At 42.4% G+C, this 21,400-nt stretch overlaps 1 protein-coding gene across 1 annotated transcript; it reads right to left on the bottom strand.

Annotated features, from left to right (window-relative positions):
• Positions 1 to 804: 804 nt before the first annotated feature.
• On the bottom strand, positions 805 to 16,012 carry LOC137909993 (wings apart-like protein homolog). Its single transcript, XM_068754419.1, has 19 exons — positions 15,538 to 16,012; positions 13,028 to 13,742; positions 12,046 to 12,416; positions 10,918 to 11,042; positions 7,639 to 7,734; positions 7,375 to 7,545; positions 7,151 to 7,287; positions 6,908 to 7,019; positions 6,548 to 6,793; positions 6,051 to 6,162; positions 5,839 to 5,936; positions 5,446 to 5,522; positions 3,101 to 3,237; positions 2,881 to 2,996; positions 2,037 to 2,210; positions 1,507 to 1,729; positions 1,316 to 1,404; positions 1,127 to 1,222; positions 805 to 931 (listed from the first exon to the last, which is right to left on the bottom strand). The coding sequence occupies exons 1-19, from the start codon at positions 16,010 to 16,012 to the stop codon at positions 866 to 868; spliced, it is 3,636 nt and encodes a 1,211-aa protein (XP_068610520.1). The 3' UTR covers positions 805 to 865.
• Positions 16,013 to 21,400: the final 5,388 nt, after the last annotated feature.

Below are 21,400 nucleotides of genomic sequence, written 5' to 3'. Positions count from 1 at the left end.
CTTTAAATTCAACTGGCCTGCTAGAGAGGTTGGAGAAGGAAGATTATCGCTTAACTCCAAAGAGAGAACATTTGTGGTTAGATGATTGAAAACACCTAAAGAACAGGCCTTGCTCAACCATTCTCGGGTAGCAACAACTTAAAATACTACCACACAAAAAAGAACTTCAGAGTCTGAACTGTTGAGACTTCTGTGCTCTTGAGACAGAAAAAAACTTCTGTCAAACCACCTCATTCCAATGATCCAAGAGGCCAAAGCGGCTAAAAGAGGAGAATAACACGCCCAAGAAATTATTTTGGTCTATGTTTTTTTTTTTTTGGTCTTGCTTGTGTTTTGGTAATTATGCGCTCCAAATGCAGAGCCAGCCATGGGAACACAAAGGTGTCTTCACGAGGGAAATGGGGGGGGGGGTTATAGCAGGTGGACAAAGAAAATGAGATAAAAGCTTAAAAAGAAACGTTAAAATATAAAGAGCAGGAAAATACTGACTTGGATTCCACTACATTCTCGGGGTGGTGTGGAAAGGAGGAAATGCCTCCTTAAGTCAAAACGTTCATGTGAGCTTCAGGTAAACTATTTGGAGCTTCCACTCCTGAAAACAGTGAAATAAAAAGTGGAAAGCTCCTTTAAATGGAGGATGAGGAAGATGAATGGTCAAAAACGTGGAGAGGAAGATGAGCAGTGTTTGTTGCATGTTACAACCGAGAAACCTGCCTGTTACCAGCAAGGAAATGTGTCTGTGTCGATGATGAAGAATGCAGAAGCAAACGTATTTGTGTGTGCGTGTGTGTGTGTGTGTGTGAGTGTGTGTGAGTGTGAGTGAGACAGAGCGAGAGAGGAGAAAGGAGAGAGAGTGTCTCTCTCTTTAGCAGTGCTCCAGATAGTCAATGATACGGGAGATAGATTTCTGTCCTGCTGTGCCGACGTCACACTGCAAAAAGAGGAAAACACTGATCAACATCTTCAAACAACTGGATACAACAAACCTCATAAAGTATTTGTGAGTTGCTGCGTTTCAAACACGCCGTAACTCCACCAAAGGGACACGTTGGGTAAACTCAGTCACCTCCTTCCTGTATTAAACTCTAAACACGTTTTCTGAAGTGGCGTAACGGCTGAGACTCACCGTGAGGTTCATGAAGTTGAGGAACTTTTTCAGCATTTCTGTCATGATGGTGAAGTCTCCTGTTGGCAGGTTCTCCCTCACAGTAGTCACATTCAACTGATTGAGAGACAAAGACAGAGTCAGAGATATGACCCCCCCCCTAAAAAAAAATCAAGAATATCTGATAATAGTTTTGGGCGCTACTCTCACCGGGCTTCCCTGACACAGGCAGCCTAGCAGCAAAGCTGTGTACGAGGCCACGATGCTGTCCTCCATGTGCTTCCCTGCATGCTGCAGGGCTGGAGGAGGAGGAGAAACAAAGAGGTGATTGTGAGGAAGCCTTTCCATACATTAAATGTCATTTACCAAATCTAAACATTTATGTACAGATTTCAGCGTACCTTTGTTGAGGTCCAGCTCTTCATCCTCCTCCTCCTTTGCTTTCGTCTTTTCATCTTCCTGTTTTTCTGCGTCAGTGCTGTTGTCTTTGGCGACCCACTGGATCTCCCCGCCGCTTTCCTGCCACTCCCCGCTCTTGTCCAGGGCAGGCTTTGGCGCCTCCTTGATGAGGTCATCCGTCTGCGCCTCAGCCTGGATCGCAGCGCGTTCGCGCTGGAGGAACAGCTGAGGAGGAAAAAACGGGAGAACAGTCCAGCAAAACTCACATCAATCTGTATCCATTCTGTCCTCTCAGATTCTTAGTTTAAGTCCAAGTCACTGCTAGTCCACCACTGACCTCGCTGGAAGTCAGTCTGGAGAAGGGCATCAGCTAAATCTGATTATGTGGAATTATTGGATTTAAATAAAGCTATAATGGTGCTCAGGTTGGTTGTTGCCTGTGCAATATTCAACTGTCTAAGCAGGAAAGACAGATCCTTATATTCAATTCCATAGCCTATGTGGGTCGTTGTGTTATTTCACACACACACACCTGCACAAGTGCAGCAATGGCACTCAGCGGTCCGGTGCTGGTGATGACCTGGTGCTGAGGGTTCGGCAAGACGGTGGAGTCGCAGGGACCCTGACCTTCCTTCATCTCCATCTCCATTAGACAGTACTTGTTCCGGGCACTGTACTCCACAAGGTTGATCAGGAGGCCCAGACCCTGAACGACACATCACACACACACACACACACACACACACACACACACACACACACACACAGTCAGGGATGTATCAATGTTTACATATCAGATCAGTCTGGCTTTACTGTTTATACAAGAGTTGGATAAGGTGCCAGTTTTGACGGTCTGAGTTACAAGCCTAACCTTCTGCATAACGAATGAGACAATATTTATGAGATGTAAATGATAGTTAGCATCATGCTGCAGGTTAGCACATGTGCATCCAGGGTAATGCCCTCTATGCGTTTTGTTGGAAACAATGTATTGATCTACATCGTTTGTTAAGTTGCACTTGGTTTGTAATTTTGATGTTAAAATTTAACAGAAAATCAGTTTGTGAATGCCATTTTTTCTTTCTTTGAGAAATGAGACCATGATGCACCAGTTTTCTCTGAAGGGTTGTGGTGCCACTACACTTTCATTTATTGGCTCACGCTAAACTGGTTCCAACTCAGGAACAGCTGAGTCGGCTCCAATGCTCGTCAGTATCACTGGTGTGGTTTGGTGTGTGTGTGTGTGTGTGTGTGTGATGTGTATGCCTCAACTGGCTAAGTTGGAACATTTTTACACAAGCCCAACCCGAGTTTGTATACTGACACATCTTGTTCCACAACTAAAAGTGGGGGGTGTGAGCAGACGCTATACTCACCAGTACTCGGATGTCGAACCGCCGCTCCTGTGGGAGATACTGAGGGACTTTGAGAACACAGTTCAAAGCCGTCATTATTAAATCCTCTTGTTCTCCGGTCTTTGTGCTGCCCCACTCTGCGCAGAAAGTTAACACGTGAGAACATTTCACACTCGATATAATCAAGAAATCCTGTTCATGTGCAGTTCAGCAGCCCTGATTTGCTTGTGCGCGGGCTAACCATTGTCATGGGTCAGGTTGAGCAGGACGCCAATGATGGCCCTCATGCAGTCCTCCACTGCTTTTCCCACCGCCGATCCATCAGAGTTCAACTCCCTGCTGTAGCGTTGAATCATCTCCTCGCATCTGCTCAGTGCCCTGAGAAAGTGTGTGGAAGATATGGAAAGATTAAACAGTGCGCGGCACATTTTAGTTTTTTACAGATTGGTGGTAGGATTCACTCCCACAACACAACAAACAAGCATTTGAAAGTATGACAAGCGACCTGGAGGTCAGCCAATGTGAAGAGAAGTGAAGAAGTAAAGCTTGCACACTATACATGTTGAACATTCAGGGATTCTGCTGGCTTCAATGAGGTGCAAGTATTATGATGAACAAAAATGTTATTTGAAGTCCGCTTCCTGACCTGAAAGAAAATCAGAGCGGCTGCTTGCTAATTTAATGTCATTATTTTATTTTTTCACAGAACTGTGTATAAAGGTCGGATCCACAATGGAAAAAGAAAAACAAGCAAAGAAAGCTGATTCCTATCCTGATGTCCTGTGTCTGCTCCACCATAAAACAGAGCAGCATTCAGAGAAAAGATGCATCCACACAGGCTGCAGCAGAAAAAGGGTGAAGCAGGGTCAGCCGCCTGATGTCAATAACTAAATTACATCTAATGACGGCGGCGGCTAAAGGGAGAACAGAAACCAGAGTCTGAGGACCAGAAGAGAGGAAGGAAATCAAGAAACAAAAGAATAAATGGCAAGAAAGAAAAAAGCAGCATGTCCTCATGAGATTAAATCTGGCCTTTGGAGGGAACTAGGAAATAAGACGGTTGAGAAATCACATTTGTGTCATAATTTCTTCTTCATGGGCAGAACTGTGCATTGTTTTCTTTTTCATCTTAAGGCTTAAGTTCATGAACTATGAAAATAAGGCTGCAATAAACCTAAATTATCCTTATGATATACTGTATATCACTGCCGAGACAAGGGTTTGGCTCCTGCTCGCAGGCAGATGAAGATCAGCAATAGGTCTTTTGTGCGTTTGTCTTTTTTGTGCGAATGAAGGCAGGAGAAAGAATGCTGCCTAAAACGGTGGTTGGGAGATAACTGAATTAGTCTCGTCGGCAGCTGAAACGCCTCTGCGAGGCAGATGGGGTGAGACAGCGGCAAAAACAACAAGGTCAAAAATGCACAGTGACAAAGAGGAGAAAGATTGAGTTGAGGAGGGAAACGTGTGAGGTCAGAAAAGAGAATGAAGGAAGGACATAACAGTGAAAGAAAAAAAGGACCAACTTGGTGTGCGTGTGTAAAGCTTCCGTGGTCGCGCTCGGATGCCATCTCACTCGCCCTATGGTTTTGGGGGTTAATTGAGTTAACGGAGAGGACAGCTGAAAGTTCAGACTGAGGCCTGCGTCACCCACTGACACAGCAGGTCTTTGTTGAGTTTAATTAGCCTTCATCCTCATCTTCATCACCAAAACCCGAATCAAGTCCTCGTCCGGCACAGTGAGACTTATATCCACAGTAATGAGGCTGCACTCAATAGCAATCTCGTAAACAATTTGTTTCAGCGGCGCCGAGTCATATCAGCTTTCACTCGTGATTTTCATGTGATGACTACCTAAATAATTGGGACTAATTTCAGCTCGATACGGGAATAAAAAAAGATATTTTATCCCTGACAGATGACAGTGTTTCAAATCATTTGGGAAATAAAATTGAGAGAGTATTTTTGGACCAAACACGAGACAGATGGAGTTTGTGCATGTGTGTGCTTATGCCTTGATCGTTATAATAATAACGATCAATTATAATTCATGGATCTTGACACACAAAATGATGCACAAATTCTCTGCAGGCATCCAAACCCAGTGACGGAATAACAAAACAAATTAGCACAGAGGGTATAAAGTTTTATCCTATTTTGTTAAAAAACTGTCAAAAAAATGCCCAAAAGGCTCAAAGACAAAAACTAAAACTAAAAAATCAATGCCTTTAAAAAATAAAAAGGGACCGAGAGCAAGGTCGGGTTATTTCCACAGTGGACTCCTCCTCTCTATACTGGTGCTCTGCCAAGGAGCAAAGGTCAGTGCTGTGAGTGACAGGATGTCATGGAAAGGAAATTGAACCACAAAACTCTCAAAACATTACACATAATGCTCCTCAGACAAGAACACACACAGGACACAGATTCATGATCTCTTCTTAGACATGTTGGGACTTTCATTATTTTTTTTTTGCACCTCCGTATAACGGTCAGTTAATGTCGGGCCGCTAACATTTAGCACTGCTGCGTTGATTAGACTTGCAAATATAAAACATAACACTGAATCTGTGCGAGTGTGTGCTTTCTCACCTTGCAGAGGAGATGATGAGCGATGAGTCTTTGTAGGCGATCAAGTAACTCTGGTTCTCCTGGTTGTGGACCGTAACCTGCATAAACATAAACACAAGAATGGATTTAACCAATCTCTTGCTGCGAGGAAAGTGTGTGACTTCTCTGGGGAAGACGGTTGTCGTCAGTTGCTGTAGAAAAGCTCGGATTCAAAGTTACATGAGCTTGTGCTTCTTCTGGCAGTGGACCGTACATGATTTGACACACAGTATAGTTCTTGAGATCTAAAGTTTCGGGATATTACTTTTGTAGCTGAGAGTGATGAATAATTTAAAATCTGGATCAAGATGCTGGTCAGGTCTGGTTTGGGTTTAGGGATTTCCCAGATCTCTCAATAATGTGTGCCACACTTACACTCTCCAACACCCGCAAGCATCGCTCAGCTCCCCAAAGAGATGACACTAACTTCTCCTTATCATCCTCCTGGCTTAAGTTATCAACACACTCCTTCACTGTAGAGAGAAGAGGAAAAAACAACAACACAGACATATTCAGTCAACCGGACACATCGTCATCATTTCCTTCCGTTATCTTCAGTCACCGGGATTCTTTTAATTATTCTTCACCTTTATCAACTATGTGATCTAGTCCTCCCAGTAGCCGTAGCTCCTCTTTGAACCAGTCTCCTGCTCGCTTTGAAGTCAGAGACAGAAGCGTCTCCATGGCTAAATGACCCGTCTACAGGGACAGAGGAGGGGGAAAAAAAAAAAAAAAGTCAGGCAAAACCTAAATGGATTAGAAAACTCTGCTGTAGATACACAAGTTAGATTGCATGTTTCCTCTGAAGGTTTTAAATATGTTCAACTCACAACAAAGACTGCAATTTATTATGTACATTTTAGACCACAGAAGAGCTTCAGCTTCACCAGAGCTGCTCAGAATGCTCTAACACATGTGGGCGGCTGTGACTCATCTCAAGAGCTGCTGAAGGAATATCATTAGAGGTGTCGGTGGAGCAGTTCAATGATCTCAATACTTTTTCAAAGCGCTACCACCCGACAGTCCAGCAGGAGCCTTTCAAGATAGAGTGAAAAACATATCTGGTTTGCTGAGTATTCAGTACCGTTATGTTCTGTAGGTCCAGGTGCTTGTTGTGCACAGTGTCACAGAGCTTCCTAATCTTCTCCTTTATCTTGGCGATTTCCCTGGCACTGAACTGAGGGGTGGAGTCTGTCGCAGCCAAACCACCCTGGTCTTGGTCCATCTCCAGCAAGCGAATCATCAGGTCCAGACAAGACCGGTCCAGGTCCATGTTCAATCGGTCTCTACTAAGGATGTACATCAGAGATGCCGTACAGAGAGCCAGGTTCTACAGAAACAAGAATGAAAATAGAGTTCCTGTTTTTCACCAAAAATTGTAACTAAAAACTAAATCTGATTATTCACAGTTGTGTTTGATTTGTCTATTCTGACCAATCCGTACCGTGTGCTGAGGGGCATCATTGAGTGTTTTGAAGACGTGAGCCACTTTCCCTCTGGCCCTGAGGTGCATCCTGAAGCTTGGCATGGCACAGCGTGTAGCCAAGCTGATCACACTGGAAAAAACCCAGCACAGACATACATCAATAATTGATTTACTTCCACGCAGAACAGTACCAGCTGTACTAAAGTTAATGGGATGAAAGGGAAGGTTCCATTCCTTCCAAGGGAAAAGCTGTGTTTTTACCTGAGGCAGCGCGTGTTCAGAGGTTGTCCAGCCTTCAGACCAGTAGCCAGATACTCAAAGTCATCAGTAAACTCCTGATTCTCACCAAATTCCACCACATCATTGAAGTGCTTCACGTGCTGGACGACCGTGTACAGCTGGAGAAACACAGGGTTGGTGCTGAGTGTATGAAACATGCAGAAAAATATTTACATTTTAGAAATGTGTGAATTATTCCTGTGCACCTCTTTATGCTCCTTGTGGCATTTGAGTGCGGTGACTGTGTCCTGGTAGAGATCGGTGGGGACGGTGACATACTTGGTGACCTTGGGAGGCGGGGGCGGAGCCTTGAAAACGCCGTCGTCCTTCTTAGCATTGGAGGGCTCCTTACTGGATCCTCCGGTCAAATTTGGTGCCTGGAAATACAGACAACAATCTTAAATAACTATTGCGGCATAAAGAAGTATATTACGCCGAGTCTATTAGCGCGAGTGCCGTTCTGTTCTTACACTTGCTGCCTCGGACCGTGAGAAGACAGGTGGAGGAGGCTCCTCCTCATTCACCAACGTCCAGTGTCTGGCGTTGTACACAGCTTTGGTAGGAGACTGTAACACACAGATACAAATGAAACATTGTAATAGATCATTAAGAGTTTAACATGAGAACGAGCTGCTTTCTGCTGCAAGCATTGAAGTCAGAGTTCCAGCTGGGACATTGCAGTTTTCATTCTTTGTTGTGACCCATCCCTTCTTTACCTCGTGTGTCAGGTGCTATAAGTCAATAATAATCATGTGGAAAAACAGTGTGCTATAGACAGTATAATTATATGGATTAGACAAAGCGCTGATGCAATGAAATTTAAGTGTGCAATGGGATAAGATGGCAATAACAGTCATTTACCATCGTAGAAGCGGTCTGACAAAACTGAAATCCACCTGAATGTCAGAGTTTAAGTTTAAAAGTTAACCCACATTGTTAACAGTAACAACGTATGTTGCTAAGTTAGATAGACATAAAGAGAAAGACAGAGGAATACTGGATGCAAATTAAACTGGTCTGCCAGCACTGATCAAACAGCAGGACAAATTCAAATCTCCACCCCCAACAACAACATCCACTTTCATCCTGTCATCCTTGGCTCCTGCACTCGCCTTGTACTTTTTGCCAAACCTGTGGTTGGTGGTTGCTGGGGCATCCATAAAAAAAAAAAACAAAGACGGGAAGAGCAGCACGGAAAGAAAGCGAGAAATTGGCAGGAGAGCGGAGTACAGAGGGATGTACGTGTGGTGGAGATTTTGCACCGCAGGGTTAATAAACAGAGACAAAAGAGGACTTTGGGAATGAGCTTTAATCTACTGGAACACCAACAGACCGAATTAAAGCGCCCTAGAGCAATCTGAATGGCACAGACAGTCACCTACCCCACCCGCCACGCCCACCTGCCACAAAGCAGCATGGGACAGACCAGAGCAAAGGAGGAAGGTGGGCGAGTGTAGCAGTGTCCCCGCTGCGGTCCAAAAACAAAACGGGCTGTTTTGGCATTGTGAGGCGTGCATCAGTAACGGAAAGACCGTTACGAACAGTGGGTGTTGTGTGTGTTTAAAACAAAATGAAAATGTCAAGTCTGCACACATTTCCTCGTAATGATGCTGCAGGCATCGAAGTGTTTATCGGCCTCAGCTCGCATAAGCAGGGATGGAAACATTCATCTCATGCAGACACGCAGATTTCTGCTCCTTTTCTAGTCCGACGCTGGGACGTGGGCTGAATCTAAGAACGTTCAGTTATCCGTCGCTATTCAAAGGTTGTTCTAACACTGTGAAGTGTCCAAGTTAATTTGTTCAAAATGCTTTTCATAGAAGGAATTCTTGTGAATATTTTCTGCGCCGGTGGGACCCTGCACCATCTGCCAGTTGGTAATAACTGGAAAGAGCGGTGAAATGGGGCTTCTACGAATGGGGTGGCTTTCCTGATCACCGAGGGTGCACAGTTCAAAGAGAGACCAAGGCGGGTGAACTGATAAACATCGCAATAAAAACCTCTCAATAATCGTAGTGAAATCGGAGTTAGCAGTATTTAAACCACAAAATGATGCCTCTGCTACTGGAAAAACACAATTCAGCTAACACGGAGACATTGAACATCCTTCAAGGGTGAATTTGAACAAATGAACACAAAAACCATCAAAGTTCAACTGTGCCTAAAATGTAAAAAAAAAAAAAGAAAGAAATCACAAAAAATTGAGAAATTTATTAGAACTATAAGTAGTGATCTGGCAAAAGAATTTGCGAGTCAGATCCCTTTTTCCGTCACAATAATTATAAGCGCATTATCACGTCACTGGAATTAGCCAACACTCAGTGTCAGGATGCAAGCCAGACTCAATCTGAGATTCCATTCCAAAACACCATTTATAGATTAGATTTATAGATTCAAATTACATTTTTTTACATGGGATATAAATGACACTGAAATTGAGTAATTATGCAGAACAAAAAGCTTCGCGATCTGGCCAGCTGAACCCTTTTATGTTTGCTGAAGACAATGCAGCCTTGGCAGAGTTTCTGACTTCTCTTCTTGATTAATTGGAGAAATACATCTCGCTAATTAAATCTCAAGCCGTGCATCACTTTACCCAACAAGGTTGATAAATGCTGCAAATTAAAAAAAGAACACATTGAACAAGCAGCTGGCATCACATTTTAAGACAAACAGAAAGCTACAGAAACACCTCGGAGAGCTCATCAACATGCCTTCAGCGCGACACGAATTCATTCAAGTGTTTCAATTGGTCTCTCAATCAAGCAAGATTCATCCTGGGAAGAAACAAAAAAGGTCTCACGCATGAAACACTGTAAATATGCATCACATAAGATTTGTATTTCCGATAAAATTTTATTTATCAATCTACTGTATATTGATTTCAAGGCAAGGTGCTTTTTTTTGCTCCACTCCAATCCAAGCACGCTGACGAATAAAGCAGCAGCAGTTCAACGATGTTCAAATGCAATTCAATGTCTCCGCTCATCCTGCTATGAATAATCCAGAACTAAATACTCATCCCTACCCACACACACACACAAACACACAAACACACAAACGCTCTTTCAGCTCTGAGTCACATTGGGTGTAGGTGGACACTCAGGACAGCACAGGTACACGCAGATCTCTTTCAGCACTATAGAAACAGAGTTTTATAGTAGAGAATGAAAATGTTTCTCAGGTTAGCGGCACATAGACTATTCTCCCATAATTATCCTCATAATTTCATTCCTTTAGAATCCGAAAGCGACATTCGACTAATGCATACGACCTTGGCTTTGCCGTCATTGACGTGTGGCCAAGAACTGCATGTACTTACGTTACCAAATAGCATTAATTTCCATTTAAACACATCAGGACAGAGAATAACACTGCTCACATTATAAATGAGTTCTGTGGTTGCGACACTGCAGCATTTCATGAACATTAACAATGACCGCGTGCACTTCAGCCTACAGTACGATCATTTGCATATCCCTAAGTGGTGGCACAACGTCCAGCCTGGCTCTGCCAATACCAACAGTTCTTTAGTTTGTGTGCCGTCTTCCAAGGGATTTGCTGAGTTCATTGACAAATGGATTAAACTACACAAGCACGATCGAGCAGGAATACTTTGTTTGATAGGTCGGCACAGTTTGGATTTAAAATAAATAAATAAATGCATTCGTGTTAATATTGTTGTGTATTTGCAAGCAGCATTTAGCATTTCCTTTGTGATGTGACGCGGAAGAGCGGCGATGTCTCACCTTCTTGTGTGCACTGAAGATCCTCCGGAGGGTGTCTGGGTTCTTCTCTACCGGTTTGCCCTGAGGTGGCCTCCTGGGAGCTGAGGCCACCACTCTGAGGCCATCCTCTGAGAAGTCTGGGGCATCTGCAGGCAGAACATAAAGTCAGCATTGCCGAAAGATTCAATAAAGTGAATAGAAATTAGTTTGCCTATATATTTTAAGTTAATGTATTTTCGCACTCAAAGTTAAGATAACCATTCCATGTATCGGTAGTCATCAACAGACATTATCATCCCAAGAGAATTATTTGTAAAAATCTAAAAATTAAAAATTAATCTTGTGCTTTCACAGCCTTTTTTCGTTTCGTGTTTCTCTTCCTCTTCTTATCAACATTATGCCCAGAGGACTGATAATGATGCTTTTATTACTGGTCGTTCCGTACAAACCTTAGAATCCACGGTACTTTAGATGTGACGTGCGGCTAGAATTTCTGCGCAACCATCAAACCAGTTTAGAAAACTGCAGCTTGGCACATTTGTAATCTTTTATCTATTCACATTTTCTGAACTGCTCGACCTGCTGATTATGATAAAGGCCAGAGCATCACACTGATGCACAATGTTATGTAAATACTATACAGCTCAAATAATTTGAGAACTTTCTGCACTTAAGGGCAGCCGAAAAGCGCCGAAATAGTTTTCTGGAACAGCCTGGCGTCGGTCACTGGGGTACATGGCAAAGCCCGAAGCATTTACCACACATAACATTGTTTTATAGCACTTTAACCAAATAGACTTTGTTATGACCGAAGATCAACATCACGGTTGCCTCTGCAGAAGCAGTTGAAAGTCTAAACAGCTTTTTTTTTTATATATATAGCACTTTATATTGTTTCCTCCAGTAGAAGCCCTGTTGAGGCACGTTTCACGTTTCAAAGTGCAGCACCAGTATTTATACCAGTATTTCTCATTTAAACAACTTCACACTTATACACAACACTCCTTAGAAACCCAGCGATATACCTACCAAGTGTTCAGCAGATCAACTAAATGATCTCCAGTTACAGAGGATATACGGACAGCGATTATCCGGCTACGCACAATTCTCCCTGAATAAGACAGAGTGTGAAGGTGTGCTTGTTTTCACCTGCTCGTATCCTGTTTTCCTGCCTCTCAAACTTCTTCTTGTTGTTGTTGTCCTTGGCTGCTGGTCTTTCCAGAACCTCTAGCCTTTCAAATGGGTCTGGTGGGTCATCATCCAGGATTTCTTCTTCGTCAATCCCCATCATTTCCTTTGCGACGGCAGCCTTCTTGGCCCTCCTCCTCTCTTTAGAGCTGGAGTCATCATCTGTGCCATCGCTGTCACTCATGTCGTCAAAGCCAAAGTATTTGATCTTGTATCTTGAGCCGCCATCTGTGTTTTCAGCGCTGCTTTCCTCCTGATGTACATCTACGTCGTCAAAACCAAACAGGTCCAGCTTACTGTCTTTCTTCGACTTGGTCTGGGCCTGCCCGGACCTGTAGACGGGCGCACATTACAGACATGGTTTACATCCTGCAGTCAATGTGTTGAAGAATTGAATTTATATTACAAATCTATTTTTTTAATTTGTGTTCTCTGGTGGAATCCTGCCCTGCCAACCGCTGCCTCTGTTTCTTAGTTTCCAAATTGTGGACAATCTATTTTTTTTTTCTCCCAATGGGATCTTGTGGCAGCAAGCGGTCTCACTTTGATGTATCATTTAAGCAGTCAAATGGATGAAATGACAGTATTTTACTGTCCTTGGCCAACAACCCCAACTTTACACTGGAACCTGGAAGTGAAAGATCAAACTATGTTTTTGCAACGATGCTCCTCTTGATCTTGTGTCAGAACACATCGTTCTTTCAGCATTGCACATTTACATCCCCAAACGAGGCCAAAATCACTCTCAGCCAGACGGAGGCTTGCTTAGATCATCCATCCATTTTCAATAACTTGATATTTCACTTTCGTACGAGTTATGCTGCACTCTGATGGACCTGTCATACATTCACAATGGCAGCAATGCATTTAACTTGTCTGACAACATTCAATACAACAAAATGTTTCAGAACAGGCCCAAATGTGCCAACCTACGCCACTCTACCTTGTATTTTGTTGCTCGGCCTTCTTCCGCTGCCATCCGGCCTCCCCCACCTCTGCTGTGCTGCCCGACACAGCACTACTGCTACCGCCGGGGGGCACAGAGTCGGTACTAAACTCCTCCACTGCTCGGTCCTGGATAGTGACGTTACACATCGACATGGAAGAGGGATGCAACACTGTATAGTCCCTCGTCCTGCCCCGTGCCCTTCCACCGCCTGTCGTCTTATTACTGCTGTCAGATGAGAGAGGATCCGTGCCAAAAGCGGCGCTGGCAAAGCCGCTGGAGTCAGAGGATTTGCCCTGCTTGCTGGGCCTCCTGTAAGTCCGACAGTTTGAGTTCCTAAGTGATGAAGAAGAGGATGTTTGGGAGTAGGCCGATGGCTCGACGAGGAAATCAGTGTCTACTCCCAGGTCATCACTCTGGAGCTGTGGAGGAGAGGGGGGCTTCTCATGGTGTGCCTGCCCTAGGTCACAGCTGCCCACAGTGTCATCTGCTGTTGCCCAGGAGAGCACAAGTGAAGGGTTGCGAGGTTCCAGGCAGGGCGAGGGTGGGCGCAGGCCCATGATGGCATCCCAGGAGTCATAGGTGGACTCTGCCTTGGACCCCGTCTTCAGGGTGGTGGTCTGCGCCAGGGGCTTCTTATCACTCTCAGATGCATTTTGGTACCACGAGTAGCTGTGCTGGGTCTCAGACGAAGAACTCTGCTGGGACTTTGCTGCAGAAAAGAAAAAAGAAAGAAAGAAATTCACAAATTTGCAGCCACTGCATTAGGAATTGTATGTGATCTCACATACAACTTCTAATTCTTAAAATTAGCAATTTTGAATGAGATCCAAATAAAAAAATATATCAAAAGTAATCCCATATAAATTGATATAGTACCGGTAAGTAAAAACTGTGCTCAATTCTGAAGGTAGAGAAAACCTTGAAATCGAACATTCAGAGTTTCACAGTATACGGTACAAAAATGAATCAACACTAATGCCCACAATTTGGCTTCTGCTTCACAGGCTAATGAGAAGAACTGTGTGTCCTGAATGATGGCACCAGTTCAAAAGGAACTGCTACCGTGGCCCACATTATCCAGCCTGCGTGTTTTCTTCAAAAAAGTTAAAATGGTCTGTAACAGCTTACCAAGATAATTCACACGCACAGTGGCTGAAAGAACCTGATAGCCATATCGGCCTTCACCAATGAGAGAGAAAAAAACTACTTTGAGCAAAGACAGGAACTTGCTTCACCATGCGACATCGAATAGTATCAGTATCTGCGCTTTGAAAGACATGGACTTTTTTTTTTTTTTTTAAGGCTGTGGCATCAGAGGCTAAGACTTGGCAGTGTTGCTATTTCAAAAACAAGGTCATCCGCCCGCCTCCGTCAACTGCTTTTTAGTGGTAACTGCATACAGCTGGTTACGCACGAAGGCTACAGGTTGCGGCTGTTTTTGACGCTCATGCACCAAAAAAAATCTGGAGAGCGTCGTAGAGCGGGGAAACATCAGTGTGTCTGACATCGTTTAAGCCTTTCACAAAATAATTTGAACTTGAAGGCCATTCTAACAAGATTTTCTGCAGATTGACATCTCACATACATAATGCATGTGTGAGACATCAACACATACTTCTCCCACAGTCTTTGCATATGATTAGGAGAGTACAGGATGTTCAAACATTACCATTCACTGCAGTTTCTATATCTGTAGAGTCTCAGACAGTTCAATCTACTCAGTTTTATTTACACTGAGCGTCAGTTTGAACTAACATAGCGGTAACAAAGGTTTTCACGATGACACTATCACCGACACACTTCACATATCCTAAACAAGACCTCCAAGTCATGAAGCAGATCTTATTCACAAAGAGCTCGGTTTTTCCTGCGTTCCGCATATTTTTGCATTGCGTAAATAAATGTTTGAAGAAAGCAGGAGGTATCTTCTGTTTACGTTGTGTCCCTCCATGTTTCTCTCTCAGTCGAGCCATTATGCATCAGTAAATTGTTCATCTCTTGCCAGCTGGTATAAGACAGACACACCCTTATCTGTTAATACTGACTATGGTATACAAAATCAAGTTCATTAAAGCAAACTTAAAAACTCTTTTCACATTTTGAGACAAACTCAGACTGACCAAAACAAAACTTGAATTTTGGATTCCATAGTATACGGTTTGTACATTAAAACCTAATTGCAAGCATTAAATGTAAAATGACTTCTGAATTCTGCATGTCAAATCAGTGAATTTTCATCCAACAAAATAATGTATTGTAATAACCTCTTGTTGTGGAACGATTGTCAAATAGAGGGGGGGCGGGAATGGCACATGTCACTGGCAGGCTACCACCAGCTGTCACGAAAAAAGCTGAGGGTAAGTAAGACACTAATGATGACTGGTCTTGAGAGGAAACCATTAAACGTGATTTATCTGACGCCGCATCATCAAACATGAATTCATATTTCACAGAGGTGCAAAGGGAGACAAATCCAACAGCCGCAGGACCATTTTGTGTATTACCTGCGGTAGAGCTGCTACTGTTGAAAAACCGCCCTGTGTCCTCCATCACTCTGGTCTGATTCCTGTCATTGGACAGCCATGACCCCCCAGTAGAAGCGTGGAACCCTCCCTGCAGGCTTGACCTGCTCCCAGTGTCCAAAGAAATGCCCGGTCTTTCTGCTTGGGGAGGCTCTGCCGAGGCCGGCTTGGCGGGTGACGACTTGCTGCCACCACGGGATGACACCGGCTTGGATTCCTCATCGCTGTCAAATCCAAAGGGGTCCTCCCCATCCGCAGAGGGGCGAGGTTTCTTGTAAACTCCCAGGGCAGAGTCCTTTTTGGGAGTAATGGCACGCTTGGAGCACACCTTGGCTTTGAAGGTGGTGTCACCCCATTTGGTGCTTAGGGTACCTCTCTTGGTGGACAGAACCTCATCAAACTTGGAAGTACCCGCTCCTCCTTTGCGGCTGTAGGTTTTACCAAATCTAGATGTCATTGTTGCATCTGGGTCATATTCCCTAATATGACAAGAAAACAAAAACAAAAACAAACCAATGACACTGCAATATTTGAGAATTTTGTAAGAATCATTCTGAAAAAGAATGTTGAAGTGAATCCCTATTTTAACTTTTCATGCAAAATTCTTCAGCAACTATTTAGTGTTACCAAACAAAGGTTTACAGTGTCAAACATGGTCACTGATCAGCTTTAATGAAATCAATGAATTTAATAAATCCACAAGATATTCGCTTTCCGTCATTCGAGTTTGCAGGCAAATGTAAATTTTTAAAAAGCGATTTTTTTTTTAATTGTAAGTTACAATTTAAACGCATGTTTTTGTATAATCACGGTTAGACAGAATATGTAACTAGGGATTCTAATTGCAACCGAAGAGCTTTAGTAGTTCTTAACCAATTCGTTAGAAGAAAAAAAACAAGGCTAACATTAGCTTGGGCGATAATGGCGCTAAGTGCTCGTAGTGGCAGGGAGCTAGCACAAGAATTAATTGAAATGCTACGTCCCCCATTGGTTTAAATACAACAAACCTGACAGGGCAGTACTGTCCTACGAGGCGAAATATATGTCATATATAGATATAAAAAATATACATTGTGAGCTACTCTTAACGTTATGTGTTATGTTAGCATTTAGCAAAACGCTCGGCAGAGGAGACACCAGCAGTCACTTAATCGAACTGTTAGCTCGAAGCTAACAGCTAACAATAACCAAATATTGCCATCGTGTCGCGTCACAAACAAAGAATGCAAACAAATGCCACTTGCTGTTGGTAAATAGGCACGTGGCGTTTTCTGTATTTCCACTTACTTGTTGCGCTAAAGGGCCAATCTGCACAAAATACACTCCGGCTCCGAAACGGTCGTTAAACTCGTATCGGACTGGGCCTGCTTCCCTGACTGAAGCTGCCCTGCACAGTATAAACAAGGCCGATTATACGCACTTGTCGTCAAATAAGCGCGTAGGACGGAGAAAAGATAGAACTGAAAACCTCGACTGATGCGAAAAGATACCAATTAAAAACCTATCTAATAAAATAGGCTCAAATATTCTATATAAATCACACTCGATTGTTTCCTCCGGGTAGCGACGAAGGCTTCCATTGGACTCCGCCGCTGCATCAACTTCACCGGACATAGAATAAAACGACCGGAACAAGGGTAATCTATCCTTCAAAATAAAGGTCGGCAATAATTGAAAGAAAAAGTAATCAAACATGCTGTGATTCACTATGCCTTAAATACAAAAAAACATATTGATTATTTGCATGCTGTGCATTCAAAATGTGAATTCAAATCTGCAAAGTTAATGACAATTTACTGTGGAAAATCAACATTTTTATTTATTACATAAAATGAACTGGACAGCTGAAGAAGGCATTCATTTCCTTTGTTACAGTCAAGATAAGATGGAATTTTATTGAAAGAAATCTATTTCTTGCCTCACAGCAAGTGAGTTTGTGTGTGAATGTCTGTCTAAGTGTGGCCCTACGATGAAATGCGGGGTTGTCCAGTGTGCACCTGGCCCGTAGACAGCTGGGATAGGCTCCAGCACTTACCGGAACCCGATTACAGATAAAGTGGTCAATGGATGGATGGATATTTAGTTCTTGTTTTTTTGTTTTTTTTGTTTTCAGAGCTGGATTGGTGATTGTAGCATTTTGCCACATGACCTAAAATCCCAGTGCTTGTTGACATATACCATACCAGGGCTGTTCATCCTTCAAGCCAGTCAGGTCATCTTGGCATCAACTTTGCCTCTTCAAAACCCAAAACCCTGTTACTGCAGCGCTCTAATCCTGGCTGAAATCCATGGCATGCTGCCGTGCTGTGGCCACTTTGGCAGCGTCGGTCATTCTGCCAGCCAACAGACTACTGTATCATGAGGATTTCCATATTCTCAGAATGAAAATAGATCTGAGTTTTTCACACAGAGCCAAAAGCGCTTTGGTTTTTGAGTACCGTACTTTTGGCAGTACTTTGACATGGCGCATGTTTAGGCATCATACAGTGTTGAAGAATAGACTGGCACAAGCTGTTTGCAGTGCTGTCTTTAATGACAATTAGGCCTTTGACATTTAGCAGATAGCAGCTGTATAGGAACCCAATGAGCAAGGATAAAGGGAAAACAAAGAAAAATGGCCGAGCGGCAGTATTAAATACTGTTATTGGCCTTCTCTTGGATTGATATCAGACATCATTTTAACTTGTCCTCACTCATTTAGCCCATATTTTTCTGGAAAAAAATAATAACTATTATCATCCTGGATGAAGCTGCCAGAGAGGAAGCATCGTGTCCAGATGTTTATTATTAATATTCACCCTTTTCGGGGAATAACATTGGCACGCTATTTTGTGTATTTGAAATGTGTCCTGGTAAAAGCAATATAGTAGGATTCTACTCATTTCTAATTGTTGGTGACATTCATATGTGGAGAACTTTAATGTTATCTGTTACCTAAACCTGCAGTGACAATGTTGAGAATGCATACAATGGAGTACAAAACATTTGTCACTCTAATTGCACAAAACTGTGCATATTCTAAAATACGTTTTTCATGTATTTGGTACTACTTATAATAGACACTAACTAACATGAAGTGTCCCTTTACTTGTGATGCACTGATTATTATTTTTTTATTGTAAAATAGATTTAGAATACTGTGAGTGGGAGACTCCATGACTTTATTTTTATGAATTGCATCTGCAGTTTGAGAGCACTAATAATTTATGTGAGGAGGAAACTGATTCAGGATTTGCTGCGTTAGTTTCACCACCGGGTGTCAGGATTTACATGTGTTCTACCACAGCTGTTCTCACCCCTCTGCTTTATTGTTTATTCTCTCATTTTCCTTCACTTTATTGGACTTCTGTTGAACGCCCAGTATCAATTATTCCCTAACCTTGCCCTCTTGCTGTCTTCAAAATTAACTTGACAGAACACACAGACAATGGACAATGAGGAAAACATTACACTCGACTATTCCTAGGCAGAAACAAAACAAAATGTCTATTTTTTACTTAGACTCGACTTAAACTTTACTATGAATCCAAAATGGTTATGAAAGATTCCTTTCGTACTTTTTTGGAAGCCAATGTAAATTTTGTGGGACTTCATTTACCATTATCCTTTGCGGTGGAAAATTGGACTCGTGGATTGGCTTGCATTTTGTATCAAGTTGTCGGGAATAAGACTCTGTGTGTACATACAGCAGTTCCACCTTTAAAACAAAGGCATAATCCTGCCTTGTGAAATATTTCTATTTTTTCCCTGCGTAATTAGAAGACTTCTGATCTGATGAGATTATTATCACAAATCATTTGTGAGAAAGTTACCTTTCGTTCAAATTATCCTAACCTAAGTACAAAAATGTATGAGGTTTATAGGTAGATAATCCCCAGCCAAAAATATCAGTGTTGAATTGAATGTGAATAATGCATCCACTAGACTGCCATTCTTTGCCTCTAATGTTCTGCTTTAGTCTACTACGTTTTCTGCCATTATGTGTTACTTTACCTTGAAGTCCACCCGGAAGTAATCTTATTAACGCTTTTATTTTAAAAACTGAAACCGGAAGCACCTTGATTTCCAGTGTGCGTTTTTACTCCTGACAGCTGGCCACAGTGGACTCGGACTAAGCCGAACGGTGTAAGTAAACCCGCAATCCGCCGCTTTTACAGCCCGTGTGCTGCCACACGGCCGGACCGGGATACACGGAGACAAATATCTTCCCCCAAAGAGGAGGTATTCATTGGTAGGAAAGTGTCGAACAGACAGCTAAATGGAGATGGGAGAGGAAATCAGCCGATGTTTTTAGGCCTGTTACAACACTTTGATTTCCAAATGGAGGAATCCTGCAATTCTGACTGTTAAATTAATTAATTGAACACGATAAATGTAACTTCTGTATGTGTATGGCTGCAGGAATTCATCATATGCATATGACAGTTGAAGTTATTAGTAGTCGTGTTAATACAGTGTAATTACACGTAGAAATGCTCGATCATTTGGAGGAAAGTAGCGTTGTGGGGTTTCCTCAGCTTGTCTCCTGTACACCGAACACCATGACGCTGCTAAAATAATATATTGTGTGGTTGTGATCCTCAGTAGTGACTTTCAAACATAAGAACATCTTCAGGCTCTTTATATCCCTAAAGAGATGCTCTAATGCTGTCCACAGTAGGACTCTAATTATGATGTTTATATTTGACTTTTTAATGTCTTCCATTTTCAGATTGTTAATTCAACAAAAACATGCTTTTTGAGGACTTGATAAAACACAACTTATTTAAATTATAGCATTATATATAGAGATATTTTTTACAAATAAGATCTATGTTTCATTTTACCTGATTTCCTCCTGCAAGATTTTTCCAGAATTTTCCTCCTCTTTGGAATAATCCCATTATACTGTATGTTTAGTTCCCTCTGTCTTGTGTTCATGCAAATTTTTCTGACAGCATCCAGGCCCTGCTTAAGAATGCAAATCTTTACCCAAATGATGAAGAATATTGTCATAAAGAATATTATTATGTGATGCACACATACCCACACAAAGCCCGATTTTACATGAATCAATGTATGGACTTCCACTGTGTGTGTGTGTGTGTGTGTCAGTGTAATTTTGTATATGGAAGCAAGCCTATAATGAAGAAAACATTTGAATTACCTTTATCCACACCCACCGGTGAGAATAACAGGAACCGTACCTCCCTACGCTCACAGAACTTTGTGTTTGCATGTGTACTGAACAACTATGGAAGCTCATGTTTTATTTGCTGATTATTCAGAGAAGTTTCCTTCCATCTGCGTTTCTGATGGGATTATCACAACTCTGCCTTGACAGAGGAATGTTGCCAGTCCAAATCGCAAAAGTTCAAATTCTCTCACCACACGTCACTGTCCTGATTGGTTGTGAAATTGTCCTGCTGCATCTGGTAGATCCAGGCTAACGAAACCTCAACATTCCGTGCTCCGTGACTAATTTCTTGGCCCAGTTTGTTTGAGAGAAACATTTTCTTGTAATTTTTTTTAGCTATAATCTGACACATTTGAGTTTCAGCTTCATGATTGGTTGTACAGTAGGTCTGTCCAATTGCACCCAGAAGCATTTGTGCTTATTCGTCGCACTTCTTGGATGTTGAAATTTATAGAGTAGTGAATACAAACATATGCAATTGTGAATGGGTTTAGCTCTTCCAGAATAGAGAGTTTTCCACCATAGCAGAAAACAATATTCTGTTTTTGTTTTTTTTTTTTTACTTGTAGTACTGTTAGTATTAGTGCAGATACAATCTAATGCAGTTTAGACACTAAAATAGCCTCATTGGAGCGCACTGCAGGACAAATCCTAATTATGAAATTAATC

Source organism: Brachionichthys hirsutus, chromosome 21 (assembly GCF_040956055.1).
Source record: "Brachionichthys hirsutus isolate HB-005 chromosome 21, CSIRO-AGI_Bhir_v1, whole genome shotgun sequence".
Taxonomy (NCBI): Eukaryota; Metazoa; Chordata; class Actinopteri; order Lophiiformes; family Brachionichthyidae; genus Brachionichthys; species Brachionichthys hirsutus.
Note: the sequence above shows the minus strand (reverse complement) of the source record. Positions and strands in the feature narration are given on the sequence as shown.

Bases quoted from the DNA above. Each gene is read 5' to 3' on its own strand.
- LOC137909993 (XM_068754419.1), bottom strand. From the start codon at position 16,012: ATGACATCTAGATTTGGTAAAACCTACAGCCGCAAAGGAGGAGCGGGT. The intron at 12,417-13,027 runs GTAGAGTGGCGT...GCCCGTCTACAG, and splicing joins GCCGAGCAACAAAATACAAG to GTCCGGGCAGGCCCAGACCA. The intron at 5,523-5,838 runs GTAAGTGTGGCA...ATGTTTATGCAG, and splicing joins GCTTGCGGGTGTTGGAGAGT to GTTACGGTCCACAACCAGGA.